The sequence below is a fragment of the Diabrotica undecimpunctata genome, chromosome 4, assembly GCF_040954645.1.
Source record: "Diabrotica undecimpunctata isolate CICGRU chromosome 4, icDiaUnde3, whole genome shotgun sequence".
Taxonomy (NCBI): Eukaryota; Metazoa; Arthropoda; class Insecta; order Coleoptera; family Chrysomelidae; genus Diabrotica; species Diabrotica undecimpunctata.
Window position 1 is genome coordinate 93,072,981 of NC_092806.1, and position 27,129 is coordinate 93,100,109.

The following is a 27,129-nucleotide window of genomic DNA, read 5'->3' on the forward strand; positions in this document are numbered from 1 at the left end:
TATTTTCAATTAACATTGTGGTTATTTCCCGTTAAAAATACTAGATAATATATTTAATGACTTTCACACTTATTTCGTTTAGTACGCGAGATAGACTTTTTTCACTCTTGTTCGGAAACGAAAAATTGTTATTGTTAAATATATATTTAATTACCTTAGTCTTTCCCATGGGTGGTGGATTTCCCAATACTTCTCTCCAGGTTTTATTTAAGTCATCTTCAGTGTACTGATTTTCTTTATCCGTCCCTCTTTTGCGCTTAGTCACAATAGCCACAAGTGGAGTTTTATATGAAGCATTGTTTTTATCCATACACAGGTCCTCTATTTCACAACTTTCACTAGATTTATTAGAATTAGATGGGTTGTTTTCAATTGATTTTGATTTCGGAGCAGCCGAGAACATGTCACTGATTCTCCTTTGCTTGAAATTGTCATTCTTTTCTAATATTCTTTTATGTAACCAATCTGGATGCCGAACTCTGGGGACAGGATTCGGCACCTAAAGCATTTATAACACCAGCATTAACGCTTGAAGCAATTTCTATTAAAGAAACATACGGAAATTAAATTAGCACATTTGATGCATATTTAATATAAACTAGCACATTTGATGCATATTTAATATAAACTAGTTAAAATAAACTGTGAATTGAAAAACAACTGCCATATGTTTCTCTTGTTATAGAAAAAAAATTAAATTAAAAAGGTGATATTTTACTGGTTTTATAAATGAATTGTAGAGAAATAATATAATTATAAATTTTGCTTAGATTTTAAATTTCTGATCTTTTGTTTAAATTATTATTAATCTTGCTAATACAAACCATTTCTAAAAAGGTCCTTTTGAATTTATTATCTTCATTACACAAAATTTTAATGTTATCAAAATCCATAATATGGTTTTTTTATTCTACAATCACTCTTATGGGAAATAATACGATTTGATAGATTTTTCCCGGTCTCACCAACATACACAGTTTCACAGTGAGTACAACGAATGCTATATACTACATTTGTTTTATCTAATTTATCTATAGGTAAATTTATTTTTTTACAATAGTGTTTTTTAAGTATGCGTAGCAGCCAAATTTTATTAACTAACCTAATTTTATTTAGTTACTACTTTTTTTGCAATTATTAGTTTCACTTTTTAGCTATTTTGTATTATATATTAATTAATTTTGTATTATTAAATACAAAAACTGCATACGAAAGCTGAACTCTACCTTTAAAACGCATCTTGATTTTTGTCGATAGGTCACTTGAATCAAAAGATATTGAATTTTTACCGTGAAATTTTATTGAACATTGATTTCGCGCGTGTAACTGATATGCAAAATCGACGGTCGCTTCAAGCGTTGTTTCTAAGAGAACGGTTCATTCTACACAAAAAATGTTTATAAACATTTTTGTTTAGAATTATCTCAGCTACATTTTATAGCTCCCCTGCCAGGGGAGTTTTAAGGGAAAGCCCGGGGGTAAAAGTGGTAAACTTTTTGCATATTTTTTGGGGTCCCAAAATTAATATGCTCAGCAAAATTCAGCTTGTTCATATAATTTTTAGATGTTTAGTGGCCTTTTTGTCTCTGACGACTGGAGTAAATATAATTTTCATGAATAATATCACCATCAATATCCATGAATTGACAAAACAATTGGAGAATGCTTTTAAACATTCCTTAAGAAATCATTAAAAAATGAATAAGCTTAACCCTATTACGGGTTATTTATTTTCAACACTGTGTTAATTGAATTTATTTTTATACCGTTTTATTGGTAAATTCACTAGCTTTGCAATAATTTTGAATACACTTACACCTTGCATTGCTGCAGGAATGGTGATAATTTTTTGAATAGCTCCTCCCAAGCGTTCAATGTAATAACTCCAGTCCAAAATATCTCTAATGTTAATTTCGTTTATTGAAGTGTCCCTCAGCCATTTTCTTAAGTAATGTTTTTGTATGGTCTCTTCAGCTTGAAAAATTGCAAGAGGAATTGCCCTATAAGAAAATAAATTTCAAAAAAATCAGTTTCTATAAAATACACAGTATACGACTATGATAATCTGTGAGATTAATATGCAGCTGATTCTACAGATTTAAGATCATCTACTAGCATATAATTAACAAACATTGAATATCTCTTGTATTATCTATCATGTCATATTAATATTTATTTCAATAATTTTAATTCTACCTTTAGTAAGGACTAAGCACATACACTAGAATGTGAAAATTATTTTAGTAAAAATATAGGTACCTTTCAGTAACAGGAGCTCCATCAGGTTTTCTTGAAATAACATATCTACATGCAAGGCCCGCATCTTTCACCATCTGATCGCCCAAAAATTCCGCTAATCGTTTGGCAGTACTGATGGACGTACTTTTCTGTCCTCCGTAATCTTCTAATTTTTTAGACATGGATTTATTTTCCGCAATTAGATCGAATAATTCAGAATCTGGTAAGTTTTTACCTTTAGAAAAAAGTACATCTAACCAGTAATCTGCTATTTGAGCAACGGCTGCATAACACGTTTCAAGCGTGTCGCCCTTGAGAAAAGCCTCAAAAACGGATGATTGGAAATTTTTGATCAACTGCAGTTCTCCCCTTCGTTTCACTTCAAACCTAAAAAATAAGTCTTATATTTCTTGATAAAATTAACTTTGTGTGAACGTAATTTAAACTAATTAAATTTAAAAAATACTATATGTAAAATACTTAAAAAAGTAGGTAATATTGATTCATAATAAATCATTTTAATTATACTGATTAAATCTAAAACTTACGCGATGTAATATTGCAAATCGTGAATAAAAAATAACTAGTTAAAGTATGTGAAACCAAAAGTTGTTTTGAAATATGGGTTATGAAAAGTCATATATAAAAAGCATTTTTAAGCCGACAGAAGGAGGATGATTAGATTTATTAGATAATTAAGTTTAAATTATACATCATAATTATTAGATTGTCTACCGCCTATAGACGAGGTTTTGTCTTTTTAGTTTTGCATATAGCCGCTTAGAGGGCGCCACGATAAAACTTTCCGACACAAATGTAACCTCAATTTTTTGTTGACATAAATCGAGAGTTTCATTGCGATACAACAAATTCTGCAGATACAGTGAATATTTAAAAGTAACAAGTCGGTCGAAAAATGGATCTTAGCCGAGGACATTTTTGAGCAACAATTTTTTACAATTTTCGGAGAGGATTATCCCAACAGCAATGTCTCGCTGAAATGGTTTCTGTAATGGGAATGAAGCATCACAGAAGCCACATATTTCACAGAAGCCACAATCACATACCAAAACATTGATGCTTTTCGTCAGCTAATTAAGGATGACCGTCGTGTAACATACCGGGAGATAAAGGCATCTTTGGGTATTACAAAGACCTCACTCAAACAGATCCTGTATGAAGAACTGGGTGTTACGAAGTTGGTTTCCCGTCGCATACCTCATTTGCCCACAGAAAAGCAAAAAGCGGTCTGCGTCAATTGGTGTCGAAAAACATTGGAACCGTTCAACAAAGGAAGCTCAAAAAACGTTTATAGTATTGTTAGTGGCAATGAATCTTGGATTTACTCCTACGAGCCGGAAAATAAACGCCAATTCGCTGTGTGGGTGTTTCACGACGAGGAAAAACAACAAAAGTGATCCAAAACAACAGAAAGTATTCTCGAAGTGTGTCAAAGAAAATCTTCGCAAATTTTGTGTCAAAATCTGGTTATTTGGCAACGATTGCTTTAGAAGATCGAAGAACGGTTACTTCCAATTGGTATATAACCGTCAGTTTACCAGCAGTTATCGTGAAACTCAAACAAGGCAACATGTAACGGCGAATCATCCTATATCAGGACAATACAAGCGCTCACACTGCCCAAAAGACAATAGATTTTTTATCTTCAAAACATCGAATTGTTAAACCATCCATTGTATAGCCCCGACCTAAGTCCCAACGACTTCTTCAAGTTCCGAAAAATTAAGAATTCCATGCGTGGGGACGATTCCAATCGCCAGAAGAAGCCATCGATGCCTTGAAAACAGCAATTTTGCAGGTGTCAACTGAAGACTGCAAAACTGTTTTACCAATTGGTTTGAATATAGGCAAAAGTGTATCGATCTTGGTGGGACATATTTTGAAAAGCTATAAAGTACTTTAAGTCTATATATTTTTTATTTTTATGGTTATAGGCAAAACTAAAACGACAACCCTCGTAGTACCCCGAAATCCTATATTACAGTATAATTGGATATGTTGAAAATTTGACAACTCATCCATAGATGCACATTTTATTATCATGATGAAAAGAAAAACTATTTTCTTTACTTACCCTTTTAATTCGGCCAAAGAACCATCAAAGTTAAATACAGCATATCTCTTCTTTAATTTTTTGCCTTCTTCTTTACTAGCTGGCAACACCATAGCCTTATAAGGACCATCAACCTCAAAGAAAATTGAATTTTCCTGTCTTATCTCGTATTCCAAAGTTTCAGGATTTTTTAGATCATGGTACTGATCGTTAGTAAAGTACTCCTTCACCATTGCGTTTAAAACAGTGTTTGGGTAGGAAATGTTAAATTTTTTCTTTTTGTCGTGATTGGTTAGAACTGTAAAATTTTCAGGAAAAGAAGCAGGCAGTATGCACCAAATCCCGTCTGTATCTAACTCTAAAGGACGACCTACTTGTTCAATGATTTCTCTAGCTTTCATAATGATATTAGCACCTGTAAAACATACTATTCCCGCCATTTCCATACTGTGCCATCTGGCTCTACAAATATAATTTTATGACTTATTACATTAAGAGGGTATGTTCACGCCGCTGTTAAAATCAGTGGCATTCAAATAAATTACCGTTTAACAATTCTTTGAGTAGATGGCAGCACATACATCATATTCTAATATTTTAATTTTCCCGAAATTAAATTCTCTGAACAGTGACATTGTTGCCGGCTATGCCAAGTACTGAAGCTTACGGTCAGTGCAGTTCGCTCTCAATCGAAAGTGTTCTTCAATGTAAATTGATATTAGTTAGTAGTTGAAGCTTTCGTTAAAGTTTTACAAATTCAAATTTGCGGATGGATCATTCGTGAGTTTGAGTGTTGTATTTTTAGTTTTATAAACATTATAAATAGTGTATACGTCTTGTTTCCTAATATTGATTGACTGAATATTTTTTTAACAATTCTAAGTATTGAAGATAGATGTAAACACTAATAAGTGTATATATACTAATATACATATTTTTAATTAATTTCAAACGTTTACTGATTTTTCAAATTAAAATTTAATAAACATAATAATATTTTTGTTCATTCTGTTTGTGTATAAATTTATGAGAAAAGGAAAAGCTAATGTAATACAAACAAAATTTTACTACTCTGTAATCAATAACAAATGGCTTTTTATAATAATTTGATGACCATGGTCCTTCAACAAAAGAGGCTGTTTGATAATTTACCCAAGGCTAAATTCTCACTAATGGATACAAAATGTTGATTCATTTGGAAATATTTTAAAACTTATTGTATTTAGACACCGTTCAGACGACAATTCGTAATTCGTTACCTGCTCAAAAATATTATTTCAAACTGATAAAGAAATTTGCAATTGTTGAAACACAAGTAAATAATAATCAAAACAGGGATTATGCTAATTCTTAAGTGAATTAAGATTAAATTACTATTTATTTACAAGACCTGTATTTCTAAGAAATCTAAAATATATAAGTCGGTTGAAAAACAGCGTCACTACAATAACTTTTTTTTCATATCGAATGTCAATAGGGGCAGAAAATTTCACATTTTCATATCATTTTTATTTATTATAAATTTCAATATTTTTTTTCACTTACGAAAATATTTAAATGTACTGACAAAAATTAATCGATGATTACATAATATTGTTTTGTCTATAAAAATTAAATTTGTCAAATAGTGAATAAAACTGGAATTGTTTTTAGATAAGCTCTACGTGACATGCTAGAGCATATATGTAATCTAACTATGTAAAAACATTTATAATCCCACAGTAAACATTTCGAGACATTTTGGACCTTAAAACTTTCAACCACGATTATATAATGTCAAGGATAAAAATGGTAAAATTGTATTGTTGAGACACTTACGTTATACAATCATGATTAAAAGTCAAACGATGCCAAAATTTTTACTGGGAGGTGCCGCTTTGCTAAACAAAACTACGTGATTCGTATTTCCACGGTTACTAGCCTACATAACCCTTAGACAAGGAAAGATGACTCTCTTTGCTTGTCTAAGGCATAACACCATAGACAATTGGCATAACCACAAAACTCGTTTTCAATGTTTTGCAAACTAATTTCTCACTACCAAAATGACAACTTGTTATGGTAATAACAATAAAATCCCTAGTTTACATTTTTTAATTGAAATGTTATCTTTAAGTACAGTTAATTTAAAAATTACGGCAGTATGGATAATGAACGTTTGCTTAAAATAAAGCTTTTTGGATAGTTAATTATTTAACGTAGTAGTTATTTTGTGCCTAAGTTCAAAAATTATTAAACAATACCAAATTTTAGACAGGTTACCAAGTAAGTTATGACATGGATTCATTTAAGTACAGTTATAAAAAATTAACTGCTTTCTTTGGAAATTTTAATTAGATATCATTTAAATAAAAAGTTTACAGTTCACGTACATAATTATAAGTTGAAGATTTGTTTTCAAATAGTGACGATATCTTTACCTAAAAAGGATATTTTAGGAATTTTAACATTATGACATACCTCCTAAAGTAAATCTACAAAAATATTTTAGAATTTTATATATTTTTTAACCTTGACTAAAGTTAAATTTAGTAAGTGACTAGCATTAAATACAAAATTAATAATATTTTTTATTTGTGGGGTAACCTTTACCGGTGTTATTTTAAAACTATTTTTTACCGATTTAAAAATACTTGCACTTTTTTTCCACCTTCAGTCTTTTCAGGGTTGAATGTTGTTCAAAAAGTATTCTAGCACCGTTTTCAAGTCGCAGTTATTATCACTTACTATGCTAAAAATATAGTTTTAAATATTTAACCGCTAAAACATTTTTAGGTAGACATATTAGATAGACATAGGCAGCGGAATATGACGGTGGACTCATTGAGCCCTATACTCTTCAATTTAATTATTTCAACAAAGAAAGTGGATACAAAATGGAAAACAAAGAAATAAACATGCTCTGTTGCAAACGACGCAATATTGATAGCCAAAAATGAAGATAGTATGCAATGGCTAGTTCACAGATTTAACATAAAAGCAAAAGAATTTAATATGACAATCTCAACTTAGAAAACTAGAACAATAGTAATCAGCTAAGAACCAGTCAGATGTAAAATAGAAATTGATGGTATCAGTATTAAACAAATAATGGAAATAAAATACCTGTGAATTACACTGTCCAGCTATGGAGACCTGGACAAAGAAGTGACAGATTAAGTACAAAAAGCAAACAGACTGCCAGAATTCCTTATTAACACTATATGGCGAAACCGGCATACTAACACTGAGATTTTTGAAATTCTTGACTGAGAGTCAAGAATTTATAAACAACAATACAAAGACTACAAGAAACGACATAGATAAGTGTACTGAAAAGAATTATAGGAAATACGCTGAGAGATCGAAAGAGGAGAGAAGACATTACAAGATAATGTAACATACAATGTATAAACAAATGGACACTAAACAGAAAAAAAGAATGAAATAACCACCTAAGCAGAATGGTTGAGACCCCGTGGTCAAAATAGCAAGAGATACCTCACCAATTGGTAGAAGAAGTATAGAACGACTGCACAAAAGATGGAGTAACAACCTTCCATAGAGGTATGAATCCACCAATGAACAAGCAGAATTGTTTATAAAGAGGAAGAACATTTTTAAACGGTTTTAAGTAAAGAACGTTTAAAAGGGATATTACGTTAATGCACCACATCGGTGGTGTATACGAAAACCTTTGAAAGTTTTTAAAAGAATTACAGAACAATTATTTCTCAAAATAGCAAATGTTAAACGGTTAAACGGTAAATTTCAGTTAATTTGTTAAGTGATATTCTGACTTTTTTGGCTCGTTTTCATCTCTTTTTATAACTGTTAAAATTAAGTTCGATCGCTTCTTTGTTTAGATAAGTCTATAAATCGTATAGTAGAATCCTAAAATTTTTATTTAATGTATGCAAACAACATTAAAATGTCAGTTGCTACCAGTATAGTCATAATTAAATAATAAAAATATACACGAAGGTTTAATATTTCACATTCTGATACTATTTAGTTGTTATTTTTAAAACTGAAAATTGTTTCAATTTTTGAAATAAAATCTTACCCTCTTCTCATTACGTAGCCATAAAACGAGTTAAGGATGCATTTATGTGCCAGTTGCAGTGAGTCATACAAAACTTCTCGATTTTTGGCAGATTTAATTTCTGATGCATCACCACCTTTAACAGCATCGGACACAGATTGTTTTGCCTTTTTTGACAAACCTTTATATTCATATCTGAAAAATAAAAAATTACACTTGATAAGTCTTTAAGCTGCAGAAAGCATTTTAAGATATATGACATTTTATTTCCTAAAATTTGCATCTTTACTCATATGAGTTATTTACTATAAAATTTAAATATAAATTAAAAACTAAGTTATGATGATATCGAAAATCTGTGCTTTAGGAGAGAAGCAGCATTGAGCACAGAGTTCTCCAGAACTTTTCCACAATCTTTGGCGACCATTAGGTGAATATCTCGTTGTTACGCCCCTCCACAGAATAATTTGCCTTCAGCTCAGCAACAAGTTTCGGTTATGTTTTGACGGGAAATCTATCTCTAAACCTGATCCCCCGGAGGGAGTGTAGTGGTTATCGTGATGTCGTGAATTGTCCTTCTCCAAAGATCTCTGTCTCTGGTCATTTCTTTTAACTTCATGCATAGGTCTTTTGCATATGCTTGTAATTTGATCGATCCATCTTGTTGGAGGCCTTTCCATGTATTCTGTGTCCGCTCTCATAACATGTCCAAAGTATTTTAATTGTTGAAGATGCACTTTGCTGGACAGCCGTTTGCTGACTTTTAGCTCATTTAAAATTGAAATATTTGTCCTGTGGTCGGTCCGCGGAATTCGTAACATTCTTCTCCTACAGAACATTTCAGTGGCATCTATCTTTCTTCGTTTCGCTTATCGTAGGGTCCAAAATTCACATCCTTATGTCAGTATTGGGAATATTAAGCAGTTGATCAACCTCATTTTTAGAGTTCGTGAAATTTGAGACTCCTTCCATATTTTGGCTATCTTTAGTACGGCGACTTTTGCTAGATCACATCTACGTTCTATTTCTTCCTGTAGTGACCATGTGTTTGTGATCAATGATCCCAGATATAAATATGAGCTCACAACCTCAAACCGGTCAATCGTAGTTATGTGTGGATGATTGTTATGTAGTCTATCCACTATCATGATCTTTGTCTTTGATATGTTTAACTGCAGACCAAATATTTGACTTTCGTTTTCAACCAGTCGTATAAGATGAGTTAACTCTTCTTGACTATTTGCAAGAAGAGCCGTATCGTCTGCAAAACGTGGGTTGTTTATTTTGCGGCCATTTATTGAGATGCCCTTTTCCCATCATTCAAGCGCTCTTCTCATAATATGCTCTCCATATACATTAAATAAGTGTGGAGACAGTATACATCCTTGTCTGACACCTTGTTCTGGATGGAATTCGTTTGAGAATGTGTCAAACACTTTAATAGTTCAGTTTAATAGTTTGAGCATTTCTGCTGTTATGATATCTGGACCTGATGGTTTGTTGTAATTGAGGTTACTGATTGCCAGTCTTATCTCAATCTCGAGTATGTTAGGTTCTTCTTTGATTTCTTCAGAAGTTTGGTGAACAAGTTCCTGGCGTTGATCATCTTCATATAGAACTCGTCAATATAATCTCCATGTCTGCTATATCTTCTCTGTTGGTTCTTAGGGTTCCTGTGTGGTCTTCAACGATGCTTTAAAGTATCTTGTTATGTATCGTATTTTTCTAAATAGATCTCTTGGCTGATTTGTTTTGATTGTGGTTCTCAATTTCTTTGTATATATTGTGATAACATTGTTGTTTATCAGCCCTGCATCTTCGTTTTATTTCATTGTTAAGGTCTCTTAAACTGCCTTTTTCCCTTTCACTATGTACACCACTTTGACAAAGATTTCTTCTATTCCCAATTATTTTAAGGGTTCCATCTGTTATCCAGTATTTTTGTTTTACGGGAATATTTACCTTTATTTTTCCCTAAATCGAGCAGCCAAAGACGCTGAATAATATTCTTCACTATCAAAGTGACAGGATTAAGAACACCACAAGAACTCTGCGAGCTATTTGGCTTAAGAGATTTCGTTTTCTACAGGAAGGTTGAAGAAGTAGAATTTTGTAAAAGAAATCATCAGTTGTTGGATTCCATCCAAGTCCTAATACCGCCCAGGAAGATTGATCTAAAGTCAAATGAAAGAGACCATGATCCAAAGGAATATTAGCAAGAGAGAATAATCGCGAAGCATTACCTGCCTATGTTCGTAACTAAAATCCACCACGTTTCAATAAAGATATTCAGAAGTATAGATGAGGCCCCAGATAAGTCCGGTTCTTCGAGTGCTAGCTCTTGTAGAGTACGAATTGCAAGAAATAGTGAGCTAGACACACAGAAAGTAACCCGAGTGAGTTCGTATTCGGAAATAGATTCCTGTTCTGAAAAACGCCAAAGTGTTCTTTGAAACCTTTGTTGATCAAGAGCGATGAGAATCTGCGTAAACATAGAGTTAATATCTGTAGTGATGACATATTTATGAAAACTGAATTTAAGCAATAATTTTACAAGATCATTTTATGGATAAATTGGATTTAGATAATTATTATCTATGAAACTTTTAATGAAGTTTGAATATTAAATCTTAAGTGATTCATAAAGAACTAAATCTTTGTAAGGCTAAACGTTTTGTGTCCCCAAAATAATGTATTTAGTTTTTAAAAGGTAGATTTACTACTAACCTGTCCTCAGCATTTCTATGAGTAGTATTAGAACTTCTCATAAAAGGAGTCTTCCGGAGAACAAGATTTAAATTCTGGTACTTCCTCAACTGTCCAGAATTACTGTTTTAATGTTGCATCTAATTGCTCAGTGTCATCAATAGAAAATGAAGTAAAAAAGAAATGAATGTTTGTGATATTTGTAGGTGGAATATTTACCATCAACACAAAAGACGGCAACACTACACGGAATGACGACCTAAAGAATGTACTGGAAAAGTTTGGCATAGGTCAAAAAAATGAAAGAGGAGACCGCTTAATCGAGTTTGCTATTACAAATAGCTATTCTATTATGAATACTCGATTTAAACATCATGTACGCCGACTTAATACTCGGAAAAGTCCTGGAGATAGATCTATGAATCAAATTGACTACATCTTCACAAATATTCGTTGTGGATCATCAATTCAAACAGTCAGATCATACCCAGTGACGATATTTGGATCAGATCATACTCTCCTCGTAGCTAAAGTAAAGCTCAAACTTAAAGCTCATAACAAACGGAGAGAGATAACGAGGATAGAACTAAGAAAGGACGATCATCTCCAAGAAGTGCAAAAAAGTATGTCCTCTATTGGTAAGGGTACATCACAAGAAATATGGGAGACTATTAAATATTGTGTAACAACACCAACCAATCGCCTGCTCGAGTTGGAACGCAACTTCACCTTTGGAAATTACTTCAAAGTGGGAACAATTTAAAATTGAAATGCCTTCACTGTCTAAGTTTTCTATACCTCGTTAAATTCCTTTAAATAAATGGAATTGTTTTCTATGTGCTACATGGGTTCTGTGACCCCTCGTTACGTTGATCTGCTGTTACATATCTTCGTGTTTGTTAGAATACAGGAGTCATCAAACCCTATTTTCTTTTAGCTCGAACAAAGGAGTCCCCCATCAGAGTACAAAATTACAGTAAATCTTAGTAAATTAATATCTTATTTACTGCAAACTCTTACTATCCCGCTCAGTAGAATTTACGCATGGTCAGATTCGATTGTTGTTCTCCATTAGATTAATTCACAAACAAATAAATGGAAAACCTTGTTGTTCTTCATTGGATTAATTCACAACCATATAAATGCAAAACCTTCGTAAGAATTTCTTACATTTTCGACAGGGCTGCATGAAAACATTGACGATATATTTCTTCTTCGTTAAATAGTGCTAACCACGGACCCGTTGACTTTTCCTTAAGAATTTGTTAAATACTCCTGCTTGGTGGGTGAGTCCTGAGTTCCTTCGCACTACTGAACATAACTGGTGATTCTCCTTGCCCGATACATATCTCGAATATAACGTGGAATTAAAACAGAAGAGTTGTCTTTTATATTTTACATCACATGAATTCGTCGATTCGTCTGTAATCGATTTTCTTCTTTTTCAAAAGTGACCGCCTCTTCTCATATGTTCTGATACATTGATAACCTGAAATTAGCCCATCAACGAACAGTTGGAATGCTTTCTATTCAGGAGCAATGTAATGCCACTAATCAACTAATTAGATTATTGCAACAAATATATATGAAGGAGGAAACAGAATAAGTTAAAGGTAATACTGTCAAATTCCAAGCGTTATCTTCGATAAGCTGTGTCCAATAAAGGGCCTGTAGTAGGTACAGCTTCGGTCACTGAATAGTTTACACCTTCATTTTTACATTGTAATACTGTAAAATCGCAGTGTCGTACGGATTTGCTAAATGTCAAAGTGTTTGTCAAAATTTTCGGACGTATTGAAAAATAAAATAAAAAGCTATAAAACGCGTCCAAAACCTAGAATGCATTTTAATCACGCGCAACAAATCAACCAAATTTTAATCACTAATTTTACCAACTCAATAATTTTAATCAACCTATTCTGTCCGAGTCCGGCACTGGTAACGTCACTTTGTACTTCCTTAATGCTGTAACGAATAGTCACCCTTAGTTTTTCGTTACATTAGGTTAATTTTAAATTCTATCCAAAGTTTAAAGGTACTTTACTAAATGATACAAAGTAGGTGTAGCCAGGTACGTATCTCAATTTTGAGTTGTTAACGATTGGTAAATAAAATTGTAAGCATAATTTTGTGTACCTATTTAAATTTAATCAGTTAATTGCATTTGTACTTGGAATTCAGAATTACAAATTTCTAGGTACGTAAAGCCAGTGTTTATAAGAGATTAGAAAATTTCTTGGAATTTTATTCAGGTAAAAGAATAATGGTTACTCAATATCAAATTATCACTAAATGGGCTTCCGTGAGAAGAAAGTTTATTTGAAAAGAACTTCATTTTTCTTTTGTCGTTCATTTAGAACAGAAGTCAGTGTAATAACTATAAATATGAGTGATATAGAAATGATTAGTGACGATGTCCTCTGTCACTATTTCAGGATGTGAAGACGACTCTGAACCTGAAAACCGCTCTGGTTATATTCATCTCACAAACGATGCAAAGCAAATCGTGCTTAACGTTTACAACGGTAAGTACTCGTTAAAAATACTCTTTAGATAACCCTACTAATACCGGGTGAATTTTAAAAACACCAGTACCAGGTGGGGCGACTTCCCGCCCCAGTAGTTTGGTTCACTTTTAAGCGTAAGGATTCTATGTATCTCATTAATATTACCATTTTTTTTAAATTTTTATTGTCTATATACTTTGTTTAGTACCAATTCAACAAATTAAAAATCAAAGACAGAAGACAGTCACATTCAGAAACTCACCAAATAAACAGGTAATTTAATTTAATAATAAACAGTTATCAGATATCAGACGTACTTAGGGCTAATTGCACTTTACAAATTCCTAGAGAGACAATCCCAACTAGAAAGTGATGCTTCGAAGAATCTAGACAAAATATGATAATAGGGGAATTAAAGTTCCCACTGAGTAATAGCAAGAATGGAAAAACTTTCGTCTAAACTGATAAATTCAGATTTGAAGAAAGTGAAAACACTCGAGACCACGTGTGGCGAATTCTCGCCCCACATACATTTCCGCGAAAGCAACTTGCTTTCATCAAGTCCTCAAGTCCTCGTAGACACATCGTCTCAGGACCAGCAACTTCACGTGGAGTCATACGTCGCCATGTTACCAAATCCACTGGTAACTTTAACATCCTACTAGTCACCACCATATAATGTAAACTAAATTTAAAAACACAATCTTTAACGGGTTTTTACCCACATATTGAGTGGCTCAATACATGTAAACCCATCTAGTGCACTGATGATGGAATATGGATTCCGAAAACGTTTTGTGATATAGCCCGGTTGGGTTTTTTAAATTATATACCTTTTATAAAGAATTTTTAATAAAATTTTTTCTTAGGTCTTCTTTTGACGATGGTTAAATGAGAAGCGATCAAAAAGGCGGTTTTTTTGACACAAGTGCCACGATCCACTGTGTACGAACTTATTAAAGACGTTCCAGTGTTACGAAAAAAAAAAGAAAGGATTCTGGTGCCCATCGAGTATTACCGAATTTTCATTTATCAGCTATATGGGAAACAATATATCATATGTATTCAGTGAATAACTTAACTTACCAACTTTAAATAAACTTTTGAGTGAATTAAGAAAAAAAAAAAAAAAATAATCCCCGAGTGGCCTAAAACTACTTTTTGGAGGTTTTTAAAATCTAATGGTTTTATGTTTAAAACACTGAATAAACTGCAGGCAATTATGGAATCCAGTCGTTTAATAAAGTGGAGGTTCGATTATTTGGAGAGTCTAAGGTCTTCTAGGAGTGAAGAGAAGAACTTCATTAATCAAGTATCATTTGGATGAAACTTGGTTCGACACCCACGATATAGTTAAAAAATGTTGGACCGATGGTAGTAAAAATTGCGTCACCAATGTTACTCCCTCTAGAGGGAAGAGAATTTGTATTTTATATTATGAGAGAAAATCAGGATGGGTAGAAGATGCTTTATTACTCTCTGCTAAGAGTGTAAGTGATTGTAGCTTAGATTATCATCAAGATATGGACAGTACTTTGTTTGAAAAGTGGTTTGAGCAGCAATTACTATCTAAATTAAAAAGAAATAGCGTTATTATTTTGAATAATGCTCCGTATCATTGTAGACTAAAGAGTAAAATTCAAAACACTAATTCAAACAAAGCTGAAATTCAAGAATTTTATCAAAACATGAAATATATTTTATGGATTCTTACACAAAAAACAACTTGTAGAACTATTAAAATTAGTTAAATGTGAAAAAAAAATATGTTATCGACAGACTAGCTGAGAATTATGGCCATAAGGTATTAAGATTACCTCCTTACTATTGTGTACTGAATCCAATAGAATTGTTGTGGTCTCAATTAAAAAGTAATGTGAGGAAAAATAATAATTCTCCTAAATCATTTTCGACTGTTATAGATTTAATTAAGACCGAATGTAATAATATTAGAGCAGATGCAAAAAATGTATAGAGCATGTCAAAAAACTAGAAGAAAAATACTTACAGTTCGAAAATATAAATAGAGTAGTTATAGATTTAAACGATAGCGAGGATAGTGATACCGATTTAAATTTAGACGATAGTTAAGTTTAAAATTATTTTTTTTTTGTATTTTTTAACTATGTTAAATATATATTTTAATAAGTATTACTTATATGTATTTTTCTTTTACTTTGTGGGATTGCCGACCCTGTATACAACTATACCTAGAAGATTAAATCCGAAATATCTTGCAACGAACTATACATAAGATGATAAATTTTGTTCGCTTTTTGCTGCGTACGATATGATGCGAAATTATGGTACTATTAACATCCTCCAGTCTCCAAGTCAAAGCTGTAGCAGTAACAGCGTTTGTTGCCCTTGGTCTTCGCTGTCAAGATCTTTTTGAGTAAGAACCAGTTTCTTGAAATCCTTGTAAAGCATCGGATGTTCTACTTCACGGAATGCTAAGAAATTCTTTGATGTTCCGAATGGAATGCCGATCATTATACAGAGCAATAGCTTGCACTATTTGATCTGGCCTCAATGTCATTTATTCTTTGTTATTGAAACACTTCTTTTCCGAAAAAGCAGCCAACAATAGATCAATAAGGAATACAATAAATTTAACAAGCATTATTTTATAAGTAAATATTCGATTTATCGAGAGCACCTTAACAAAAACTTTCTTTTCATCCACTAAAATTGACAAATTTTAAAAAACGAATGGATTAATTCAACTTATATTTTGATAAAGATAGTTAATTATTCAGGGAAATTCAACAAAACTAAAAGGAGAAAACTTTGGAATTTCACGTGTCCGGTTAATTTTGCGGAACAGTGTATATGTTACGGTTAAGACGCGAATATCGGATATTAGAATGACCCGGATAAAGTTAGATGCTGTTATATAAAGCTCTCAATGCTTAGTTATATTTTTTTGGAGAATAATTCTGTGGTAGATTCTTAATAAAGAAAAGAAAGCAAACAAAATTTAAACGTCAGTTGTGATATTTATACCAAAGTTTAAAATGGTCTGTTTTACTACATTTCCATTGAATATATCTAGAATGAACCGGATAAATCAAGAAGTTTTACCCAATTTCGGGGTTTGCCCTTAACATATATAAAAGAGGCTCTCAGACATGAAACCAGACACACATACACGAAAGCACCACATACGCACACTGATGACAGTTGTCTGTAGGATTGACTCAAGTTGTTAAACATATTTTGCTTATGTTTCATAATTTCTATAAAACTACGAAATGCCTTCAATGTTTCTTAATTATTTGAAGTTTCTTCTACGTTACTATGAATAGTAGAAACCATCTAGTAAACTCACCTAAGGTATACTGTGATTAAAAAGTTGAATCAAATTGTTTTATCAAAGTCTTTTGTAGTAGCATAATGTGATTCTGAACTAATAAATGAACCATTTTAACTATACCTTCAATTTTAAATTCCTCTCAGGAATTAAAAGCTTAAGCTTTCTCTTTGATTTTGAAAAGAGATTTGGCTTAAGCCAAATCTCTTAAAATCTCAAATTTCTTGAACTATTTATCTAAATTATTACCTTTCAAAAGAGCATTGCATACACAATACAAAACCTTAATTTTGTAATGACACGTCCATTTCTTCGAAACACGCTCAAAATCACTTCGAGGCCACCCTTTAACAAGGATCTCGAAGTACGGGGTTTTACCCCTATCCATATAGAATGATCAGTAGATAACCAGAAGTCGGGATGATAACACCTACACGTGAACAATGCCACCGAGTTGAGATGCTGCCCTAGCAACAATTAATTCACCTTTCCACAAATGTAAGTGCCTTGCTTTATCACTTACTTAAACTTACGCCAAGCGTTTTCTTATTTTCAATTACATATACAGTCTATTCAATTATTTATTATTGTTAAATATTAAACCAGCTATTTTCAATAAGTTCTACATAAACAGGTACATTTTGTCCAATCTTTTTTATACAAAAAATCTATTTTTGAGTATTGATATGTATGGCCTATATGTTCCAAAGAAGTTACTGGAGAATATTTTGTGATTCTTATTTTCTTAATAATTAATACAAATAAATAATTTAAATTTAAAAATTTGAACAGATTTATTACTATTTATATTCATCTTCAATGAATTTGTAGAAGTAGCATACCTTCTATCTCTAAAAGCTCTCACAGTATCGACATAAAATGAGTTTTCTTTTTGGCATATAGTAGTAGTTCTTTCCTCAACTCTAGTACATTTTAACTTCTTGTATACTTTTCTACAATAAACAGTTAACCTCTTTTTTTCATAATCCGCTTGATCTAATCTGGATAGTTGATGAAAAGCCCTTGGAGGTCCACCAGGAACTAAAGGGGGAAATTTCTCAGTTTCTAATTGTTGTTGGATTCTGTGATATTCGTTTTTAGAAGCAGGCACTAAAAGAAAAATAGTCATATAAGGTGTAACTATAAAAAACAAGAATACACGCTGTAAAATATTTCATTTTAAAAGAATTTTTTTTATGATTATATTTTTGGAAATAAATTTAAATTTTTTATTCACGATTTCCAAACTAGAAGTCGAAACATCAAAATAATGGATCGAAATTAATAAAAAAAAATCGTTCCTTTCCTATTGTGCTGTCCCTCTGCCTGTTTGTTTGTCTGGGGATTAGTTAGTATAGCTAAAACTGTAATAGAGACATAAAAACTGATGAGATTCAGTATATATAAACTAAATGACACAGAAATCCGAATACACATTTAAATTATTTTATTTTGATAAAATTTGGTTTACAGGCTTATCTCCGCAAAAACAATAAATTATTAAAATTTCAACCATATCCGTGTAGGTTTTCGTTTTTTTAACCATATTTTTTTCTAGATTGGCTAACCACTACAAATTTTAACTTTAAAGTAGTATCGATCAAAATTTAGCAGTGTGCAATTCTTGGTTTTTTTGAAAATCATTTACAATGACTAGATTACGACGACGTGCAAATAGGGGGCGGATTGTTGGCGTAAGAGAAGCCGTACTTTGTTTTCCGAAAATTGCGAATAGAGTTCACAGTTTAGATATTGTGTTAAGATTTTATCGGTCATGGCGCCAAGAAAAATATCAGAGCGTCAAGATCATCGCCTAAGGTTGATGTCTTTAAGACACTGCTTCTCCAGTACTAGTTCTGTTTAGGGATACATGATTACTGAGCCAGGGTGAGAAGACGACGGAAATAAAGACAAAATTATTCTTCGTCAGATAGAACACAACGGCTCAGCTATATATACAGTATAGGTAAAAGTTTATGGTCGGTATGGACCTTACGTGAGATGGAGTGAAAAACACCTATTTAAAAAGAGAGAGGTATATTAGGTCCGCCCTTTAAATATCGTCGAAAATACATGAGTGGAAATAATAAAAAAGGGGAAATTCAACGTTGCCAAACTTATTGGTTTTATTTGACGTGTTGTCTTTTTAGCATTTGAACAATACAATAAAAATAAAATTTGGGCGAAATGGATTTAAATGGCAGCTTACTGTTTTTTATTGGGAATATGCCACAATTTTACTTTACAATAAGTGTTATTTAACATTTTGATTTCCACTTCGGAAATCGTTTTATATAAATAAAATTTATTATTAATGTTTCGTATTTTAAGTACGACTTAAGAATTAAAAATCTAAACATCAAAATAAGCTTATTTTAAAGTCACATTGTGCCTGATTTCCAGTAAAAATAATAAACTGCATTATAACGCCAACAATAAAAAACCTTCATACACAATTATTTGGCAACGTCGCGTTGCAACAGCAATACCATTTCAGCAACAGCTGAACCGGTATTCGACAGGCGATAACTAAGAAACTAGAGGTGGGCCGTTGACATTTTTATCGTTACCGAAACTGAATCGTTTTTCGTAAACAAGTAACTAGTTGATTGTTACCAGTAGTTTCAAATAAGCGAGTACATAAACAAACATAATGGATATTATCGTTTATGTGTATATTTATTGAAGTGAAAGAAACTAATGAAGTATATATTTATTATAACTTGAGAAATAAACTAAACAATACAAATAATAAATCGTACATTTATATTACACGTTATTATTAAATCGCGAATCGTCTAAATTGACATTTAAAAACATAAGTTTTTCTACTTTACATCTTGTTAACCGTGTTCTTCTTTTATTTAAAATTAAATCAAATTTTGAACATGTGTTCACATTTGCAATATTTTATTTTTATGAATATAGTGGTAAAGTTAGGATATACTTGGCGTTAGGATGACTTGGTATATATATATATATATATATATATATATATATATATATATATATATATATATATATATATATATATATATATTGTTTTTAGTATAATCCTGAGCCTTCGATAGTAAAACTTAAACACAAACCGTTTACGATCCTGAACCTGTATATTGGTTCAGGATTGGTTTTCTTTTATAGCTGATATATAATTTAAAATTTACAAATTAAATCTTTTTTTAAATTAGTCATTTGGAATCCAAGAGAAACCTGTTTGTATTGTGGTTCAGGATTGCATTTTTTAGTTTAGCCATTTTCCACTTTGGCGCTGGAAACAATGTCTCGAATATACATGATTTTTATATACATTATCACAATTAGTACCATCCTGATCCATACTATGTGGCAACATTGCTTTGTCGTTTTTTGTTTAGAGAATTGGGGAATTCTATTTTTAGCCAAGGAGAGATTTCTTTTCAATAGGTGGTATAAGATATTATTATTTAGTTGCAACAGTCGTTTGTTTTGGTTCAGGAAGGTGTGTTTAAAAATGAGTAATTATAAAGGACGTTGTAAACTGATGGTTGATATGTATGTAGGGAAAGGTTAATTATACAAAAGGTATTAAACTAAATTGTCATTTTGAGCACTTTGGCTTAAAAATCTAGCTGAATTGTCCTTATTTATATAAGTTAATATTAACAATGGGTGTCCAAGTAAAATAGTTATTCTTGATTTTAATTCATATTTACAAAATAACTGTGTCAGAGTTTATTAAAAATTATTATAGGCGATTTTCTGATCGAAAGGAGCTGATTTGCAATTTGGGATGATCATATTATCCGGTTTTAGGATTTGTTCTAAACAATGTTTTAAAAAAATGTCAATTTTTATTTTTTTTTTAACAAAAAACGTAATTAATAGAGAGGAATTCTGTGATACATAATTTTAGACGGCTTATGAAATGTATTTAGTAGTCTGCGATATCTTAAAATATTGAGTTCCTGTTTAAATTCATTTTATATAGGGCACCCCAAGTAAGAGAAATCGCGTCATCTTCTTTTTGCTAACTGTTATGCAAGATGTTTTAAAAGTACTTCGATAAACCTCTAGGGGAATTATATTAGAAGGAAAAGTATCTCTAACTAATGGACCTTGATGTCTTCCTGTTTATATTTTTAAATTAGTATTTTATCACTGTCAGTATCTTAGACGAATTTGACGAAATTAGCACTATTACATGTTATTTAGGTTAATTAGTTTAAAACCTTTGTCTCTATTAGTTAACAATAGCGCAAAGGGGAACTGTTTATGAGGACTTTTCATCTATCAATCGTGCCCCTGAAATTTTTCAAAATAGTTTTAAAACATCCTGTGTAAAATGAACCAGAAAAGCAAAGAATGAAAAAGGGTTTACAGATTAAATGTATAATTTTTAGACAAAAACGTAGAAAAAATACACTTTGATTATTGCTCGAAAAATTCGGGGAGCAGCTTATATCAAATTTCTCAGATACACGTAAATAAAGATTTAAAAGTTTAAGGTCGATTCAAACACATCAGTCCCGGCGCCGAACCGGTCCCGTTTGGTCACAGAACTATTCGGTCGTCTATTCGCACACACACGAAATGCATCAGTCTTCGGCGACCAATCTGTTGAAAAGATGGAAAGTTTCTCGGATGAAGAATTAGCAATAATTACTATATGTTTGGACGAGGAAGAAGAAGAAGCGGAAGCAAACCAAGCAAAAAGACGGAAGTGGATCCATGACGCATAGAAAAAAAGGGATACCGAAGGAGAATACGTGACACTGTATAAAGAACTGCTTCATGATGATGTAAAATTTCATCAATATTTTAGGATGTCGAAAAATTGCTTTCCGAAGGAGAATACGTGACATTGTATAAAGAACTGCTTCATGATGATGTAAAATTTCATCAATATTTTAGGATGTCAAAAAATTGCTTTCCTGCTAAATATTATTTTTTAAATTAATGTCCATGTATTTTGCATGCGACAAATCATATAAAACATTATATTTTCTCAAACATTCTATTAATTGTTCGTCAAAAATTTTATTTTGTTCACTTGTACCGCCCGTCATGTTCCCGGCAAAACAAAAAAATTCGTCGCTGAGATTATAAAATCGGCCGGGCGATAGACGTGTCGAAACCTGACTGCTGGGAAACTGTTCGTCAACTGATGAGTGTGAATGCCGGCGGCATATTTCTATTAAAGAATATTTTGTATGACGGATTGTTCGGTTCGGCGTCGGGACTGTGACGAGACGTGACTGATGTGTTTGAATCGATCTTTAAAGTTCAAAAGAGAAAAATGGAAAGGGGAAAGACGAAAAAGAGCAACGTATGGGTAATGTAAAATCTGTAAGTGATTATGTTGTGGATGATATGCGTTTAACGAAAGTAAATTGGTCAAGTTTAAATAATATTTTACATACTTAATAAAAATGGGTCTGAAATGCTTTTTTCTAATATATTAAGCTCGAAGAATAAAACATATTTTTGTTAATAAATTTCCTGTATTTACAGAGAAATCCTAATCTTTTTGTATAAAAAAGTTACACTTCTTCGACATTCAAAATAATAATCATGTTCTAAATTACCAATATTAAAATATCTCGAAAAGAGTTAATATTTGGAAGGTCAATGAAATATAACTTTTTTATTCAAAAATGAATGGTTTCAAAATAGTGTTACGTAAAAATATGAGTCATAGTTTTAACCTGTAAACATGTTTTTATTCACTAATATGTTTTAGATTATACGAGACCTTTCGACCAGCTGGCATAAACTCCCAAGTAATAAAAAACTGGTTCCATTCGAATCTTCCGGAATTAGGCCTGTCCATTCGAGGCGAAACCAGGTCAATTGAGGTCAACATCCATGGAGTTCTAGAGCAGCTGTTTTCGTATAAATATGAGGGAACTTTTATTTTGAAAACAGTTAATAACGAAGATTCGCGCTCGCGATATTTATTGTTACGCTCGCCTTTTAATAAATTATGTATATTTAGTGATAAATAAATTAATATCAGTTATTGTGCTTTTTAATAAATTTAGATAAGAACCTTTTGATAAAGACATTATAAATTAAAGACATAACAATTAATAAATTCACAACAAATGGTGGCAAAAGTGAGATCGAACATAAATTAGACTTATAATAATAATACAAGTGAATATTTGTAAATTGTGAAAATGACGACGATTTATGAGCTGACAGTGACTAATTTAAGAAGACATCTTGAAGACAGAGAATTAGCTTCTACCGGAAAAAAGGCTGAGTTAGTCCAACGACTAAAGAACACTTTGCTAGAAGAAGGACTAGATCCAGAGACTTATATATTTGAAGATGCTGTCCTCTCGTCGGTTTCGAAAGTTTCTGGTGATGTAGCCAAAGTTTCTGGTGATGTAGCCAAAGTTTCTGGTGATGTAGCCAAAGTTTCTGGTGACATCGCATCATTAGAGAACAAAGTTTCTGGCGATATTTCGAAAGTTTCCGGCGACATCGCTTCTTTAGAAAGCAAAGTTTCTAACGAGATTTCTTCCCTGGAAAGCAAAGTTTCTGCTAACATCTCTTCAGAAATCTCTAAAGTCACTTCTGAGATGTCTGCCCTGGACGATCGAATATCTTCGTTAAAAAACCAAGTTGCTGCCGATAAGTTGGCCTTCGAAGAAAAGATTAAAGAGATGGAAAGGAAGATGGAAGAAACAGGGACAGCAGAGAGAGGTAACAATCCGATTACAGTGGAGATAAAAGAAGACGAGACGAAATTTAAGTTGGAGACACGGCCGAAATTTGAAGGAAGTGGAGGTTCTATTCATGTTAAAGTCCCAACTTTCGACGGAAAATCATCATGGAACAACTACATGAAACAGTTCGAATCAGCCGCAAGAGCAAATGGATGGTCTGAAAAAGAAAAGGCTGTAAACCTGACTATCGCTCTTCGAGGAGATGCCTTAGATGTGCTTCAGACCATAGCCGTAGAGGAGACCGATGATTTCGAACAACTGAAGAAGAGGTTAAATATGCGATATGGCCACGAACATTTGGAGCGTGTATATCAGTCACAGCTTAAAAATCGTAGACAGAAGAAAGATGAGGCTCTTCAAGAATATGAGGTAGATATTGCCAGATTAGTACGATATGCTTATCCAACAGCTCCCGAAGACATGATGGAAAAATTGGCCGTTCAAACGTTTATTGATGGTCTTCGTGATCATGAAATGCAGAGAACACTGCGATTAGCTCGTCACAAGACGCTGGTTGATGTCCTATCCGCCGCCCTCGAATACGAGTCAGCTACGCAGGCCTCTGGCGGGTACAGTAAAGTTAGGACTGTAAAAGAGGAAGGAGATGAAGATAAACTTGACCAGCTCGTTAATATGATGAAAAGCATGACATACAAGAAAACGAAGACCATCAGATGCTGGAATTGTGGCGAAATACGACACGTACGAAGCTCCTGTAAGCACCCTAGGTACGACGCAAATCAAGAAACTCACCATCAGGAAAACTAGAACGGGTCAGCCTTAGGGGGACAGCTTCGACCCAAAACTTTTCCAAAGACCCTCTCATACTAATAGCTTCTTTGAAATGTCGTGAAGATAGTGTATATGTAGATGGAGACATAAATGGTAAAAAGCATACGTTGTTGGTGGATACCGGAGCGACCAGAACCATTATACGCCCGACAGTTATAAACAGCCGAAAGAAACTGTTACCAACGAGGTTACGACTTCGGACCGCTACAGGTGAAAATGCCGACATTCATGGAGAAATCCAGGTACAATTGGGAATTGGGGCAGAAAAGTTTGTCCATACTGTTATAGTTGCTGACATCGAAGAGGATGTTATATTAGGAATGGACGTAATGAATATGCATGGATTCCAATTGGATTTTAAGAATAAGGTAATCAAAGTTGGCAACGAGGAGGTATTTCTCCATCCACATAATGACAACACTGTGCAAGCAGCCATTACAGAAGATACAGTCGTGCCTGCGAGAAGCGAAACGATCATAGTAGCACGACTACAGGGAATTGTAGACGAAGGGAGACCTGTTATGATGGAGCCTTGGAACCACGACGATGAGGTTGGCCGTGGAATCATAATTGGAAAGGAATTGGTGACTTCGGCTAAAGAAATTCCTGTGAGACTTATCAATGTCAACGACTACCCAGTGACCATAAAGAAAGAGACAAAAGTAGGAACTTGTGTACCTGTGACATCCATAATCCGTCAGGCGACAACATCTGATAATTCCAACGACAAATTCGACCAAATGGTTGCAGTTGCAGGACAGTCTCTAAATCAGATGGAGAAAAGGAAATTAAGGGAATTTCTTCGGCAGTATCGTGATATTTTCGTACCGAAAGGAGGAAAGACGGGAAGAACTACGGTTGTTAAGCATAAAATTGATACTGGTAATGCTAAGCCAATTCGTCAAACAGCTCGACGATTACCACAGGCGAAAAGAGAGGAAGCTGAAACGATTGTCCAGGAAATGAAGAAAGACGGGGTGATAGAACCTTCTACGAGCCCATGGGTCTCTCCGGTGGTCCTGGTTAAGAAGAAAGACGGAACGACGAGGTTCTGTGTGGATTACCGTTTGCTGAACAACGTTACCAAGAAAGATAGTTATCCTCTGCCTCGGATCGATGACACATTGGACACATTGGCTGGAAGTAAATTGTTTTCTACTTTGGATTTGAAGTCTGGATACTGGCAGGTAGAAATGGACCCAGTAGATAAAGAAAAGACAGCCTTCACCACAGGATCTGGATTGTGGCAATTCAACGTTATGCCATTTGGACTCTGTAATGCTCCTGCGACATTTGAGAGGCTTATGGAAAATGTGTTGAGAGGGTTATCTTGGAAAACATGTCTGGTTTATTTAGATGACATAATCGTCTTGGGGGAGACATTCGAAGATCATTTGAGGAATTTAGAAAACGTTGTTAATCGACTTAAAGCTGCCCGATAGATGTTAAACCCCAAGAAGTGCCAGCTATTTCAAGGTAAAGTCAATTATCTGGGTCATATAGTCAGTAAAGAAGGAGTGGCCGTGGATAAGGGAAAAATTAATTTCATTAAGGAATGACCAGTACCAACGGACAAACATCAAGTGAGAAGTTTTCTTGGACTATGTACTTACTACCGGAGGTTTATTAAGAAGTTTGCAGATATCCCTAAGCCATTAACGCGACTCACAGAGGAAGCAAGAGATTACCGCTGGGATACAGACTGCCAAAATGCATTTGAGACCTTGAAAAAGCATTTAATAACAGCACCAATTTTAGGGTATCCACTGCCAGGAGAGTTCATCTTAGATACATATGTAAGTAATGTGGGAATTGGAGTCCTGTCTCAGATTCAAGGAGGACAGGAACGAGTCCTCGGATATTTTAGTAAAGTTCTTTCAAAACCTGAGCGGAATTATTGCGTCACGAAAAGAGAACTTCTAGCAGTAGTTAAATCAGTAGAGCACTTCTATCAATACCTCTATGGCAGAAAGTTTCTAATCCGAACCGACCATGCCGCCCTTAAGTGGTTGATGCAGTTTAAGAATCCAGAGGGTCAGATAGCCAGGTGGATCGAACGACTCCAAGAATACGATTTTAAGATTGAGCACCGGGCCGGAGTTAGCCATAGAAACGCTGATTCTCTTTCCAGAAGGCCATGCCCAGCAGAGTGTTCCCACTGCAACAAAACGGAATCCAAGGAAGCAGCAGTGCTAAGAACGACGATTGTCAACGACGACTGTACGCCTACTAAGATAAGGGAAGAACAAGAGAGAGATCCAGTTATACAGAAAATCCGAAAATGGAAAGAGGAAAACCGTCGACCACCTTGGCAGGAAATATCAAACCTATGCTCAGTAGTTAAGACGTATTGGGCCCAGTGGGACTCATTTATCATCGAAGATGGCTTGCTCAAACGAGTCCTGGAAAATGATGACGGTTCAGAGAAGAGAAGACAGTTGGTGATCCCAAAGAGCAGAATAGCCGAAGTACTTCGTCAGTTACACGACAGTCCATCGGGAGGGCATTTTGGTGTAAAGAAAACCCTTCAGCGAATTCGGGAACGGTTTTATTGGATGAATAGTTCCGACGATGTAAAAGACTGGTGTAAGAAATGTACTATTTGTGCCACGAGTAACGGGCCTTACCGAAAAAGGAGAGCTCCTATGAGACAATATAATGTTGGAAGCCCGTTTGAAAGAATAGCTTTGGACATCGCTGGGCCATTTCCAGAAAGTGAAAATGGAGGCAAGTACATGTTGGTAGTAATGGATTACTTTACT

General features: G+C 33.5%; 1 protein-coding gene across 1 annotated transcript in view; it reads right to left on the minus strand.

The window, feature by feature from the left end:
* Positions 1-27,129, minus strand: part of PolE1 (DNA polymerase epsilon catalytic subunit 1) — a 323,060-nt gene that overhangs the window by 170,002 nt on the left and 125,929 nt on the right. The window contains exons 10-15 of the mRNA XM_072529917.1: positions 17,705-17,972; positions 8,358-8,531; positions 4,334-4,774; positions 2,260-2,625; positions 1,817-2,000; positions 155-499 (exon numbers count right to left, since the gene is read on the minus strand). Coding sequence (XP_072386018.1) covers positions 155-499; positions 1,817-2,000; positions 2,260-2,625; positions 4,334-4,774; positions 8,358-8,531; positions 17,705-17,972 — 1,778 coding nt within the window. The remainder of the gene's footprint in view (positions 1-154; positions 500-1,816; positions 2,001-2,259; positions 2,626-4,333; positions 4,775-8,357; positions 8,532-17,704; positions 17,973-27,129) is intronic.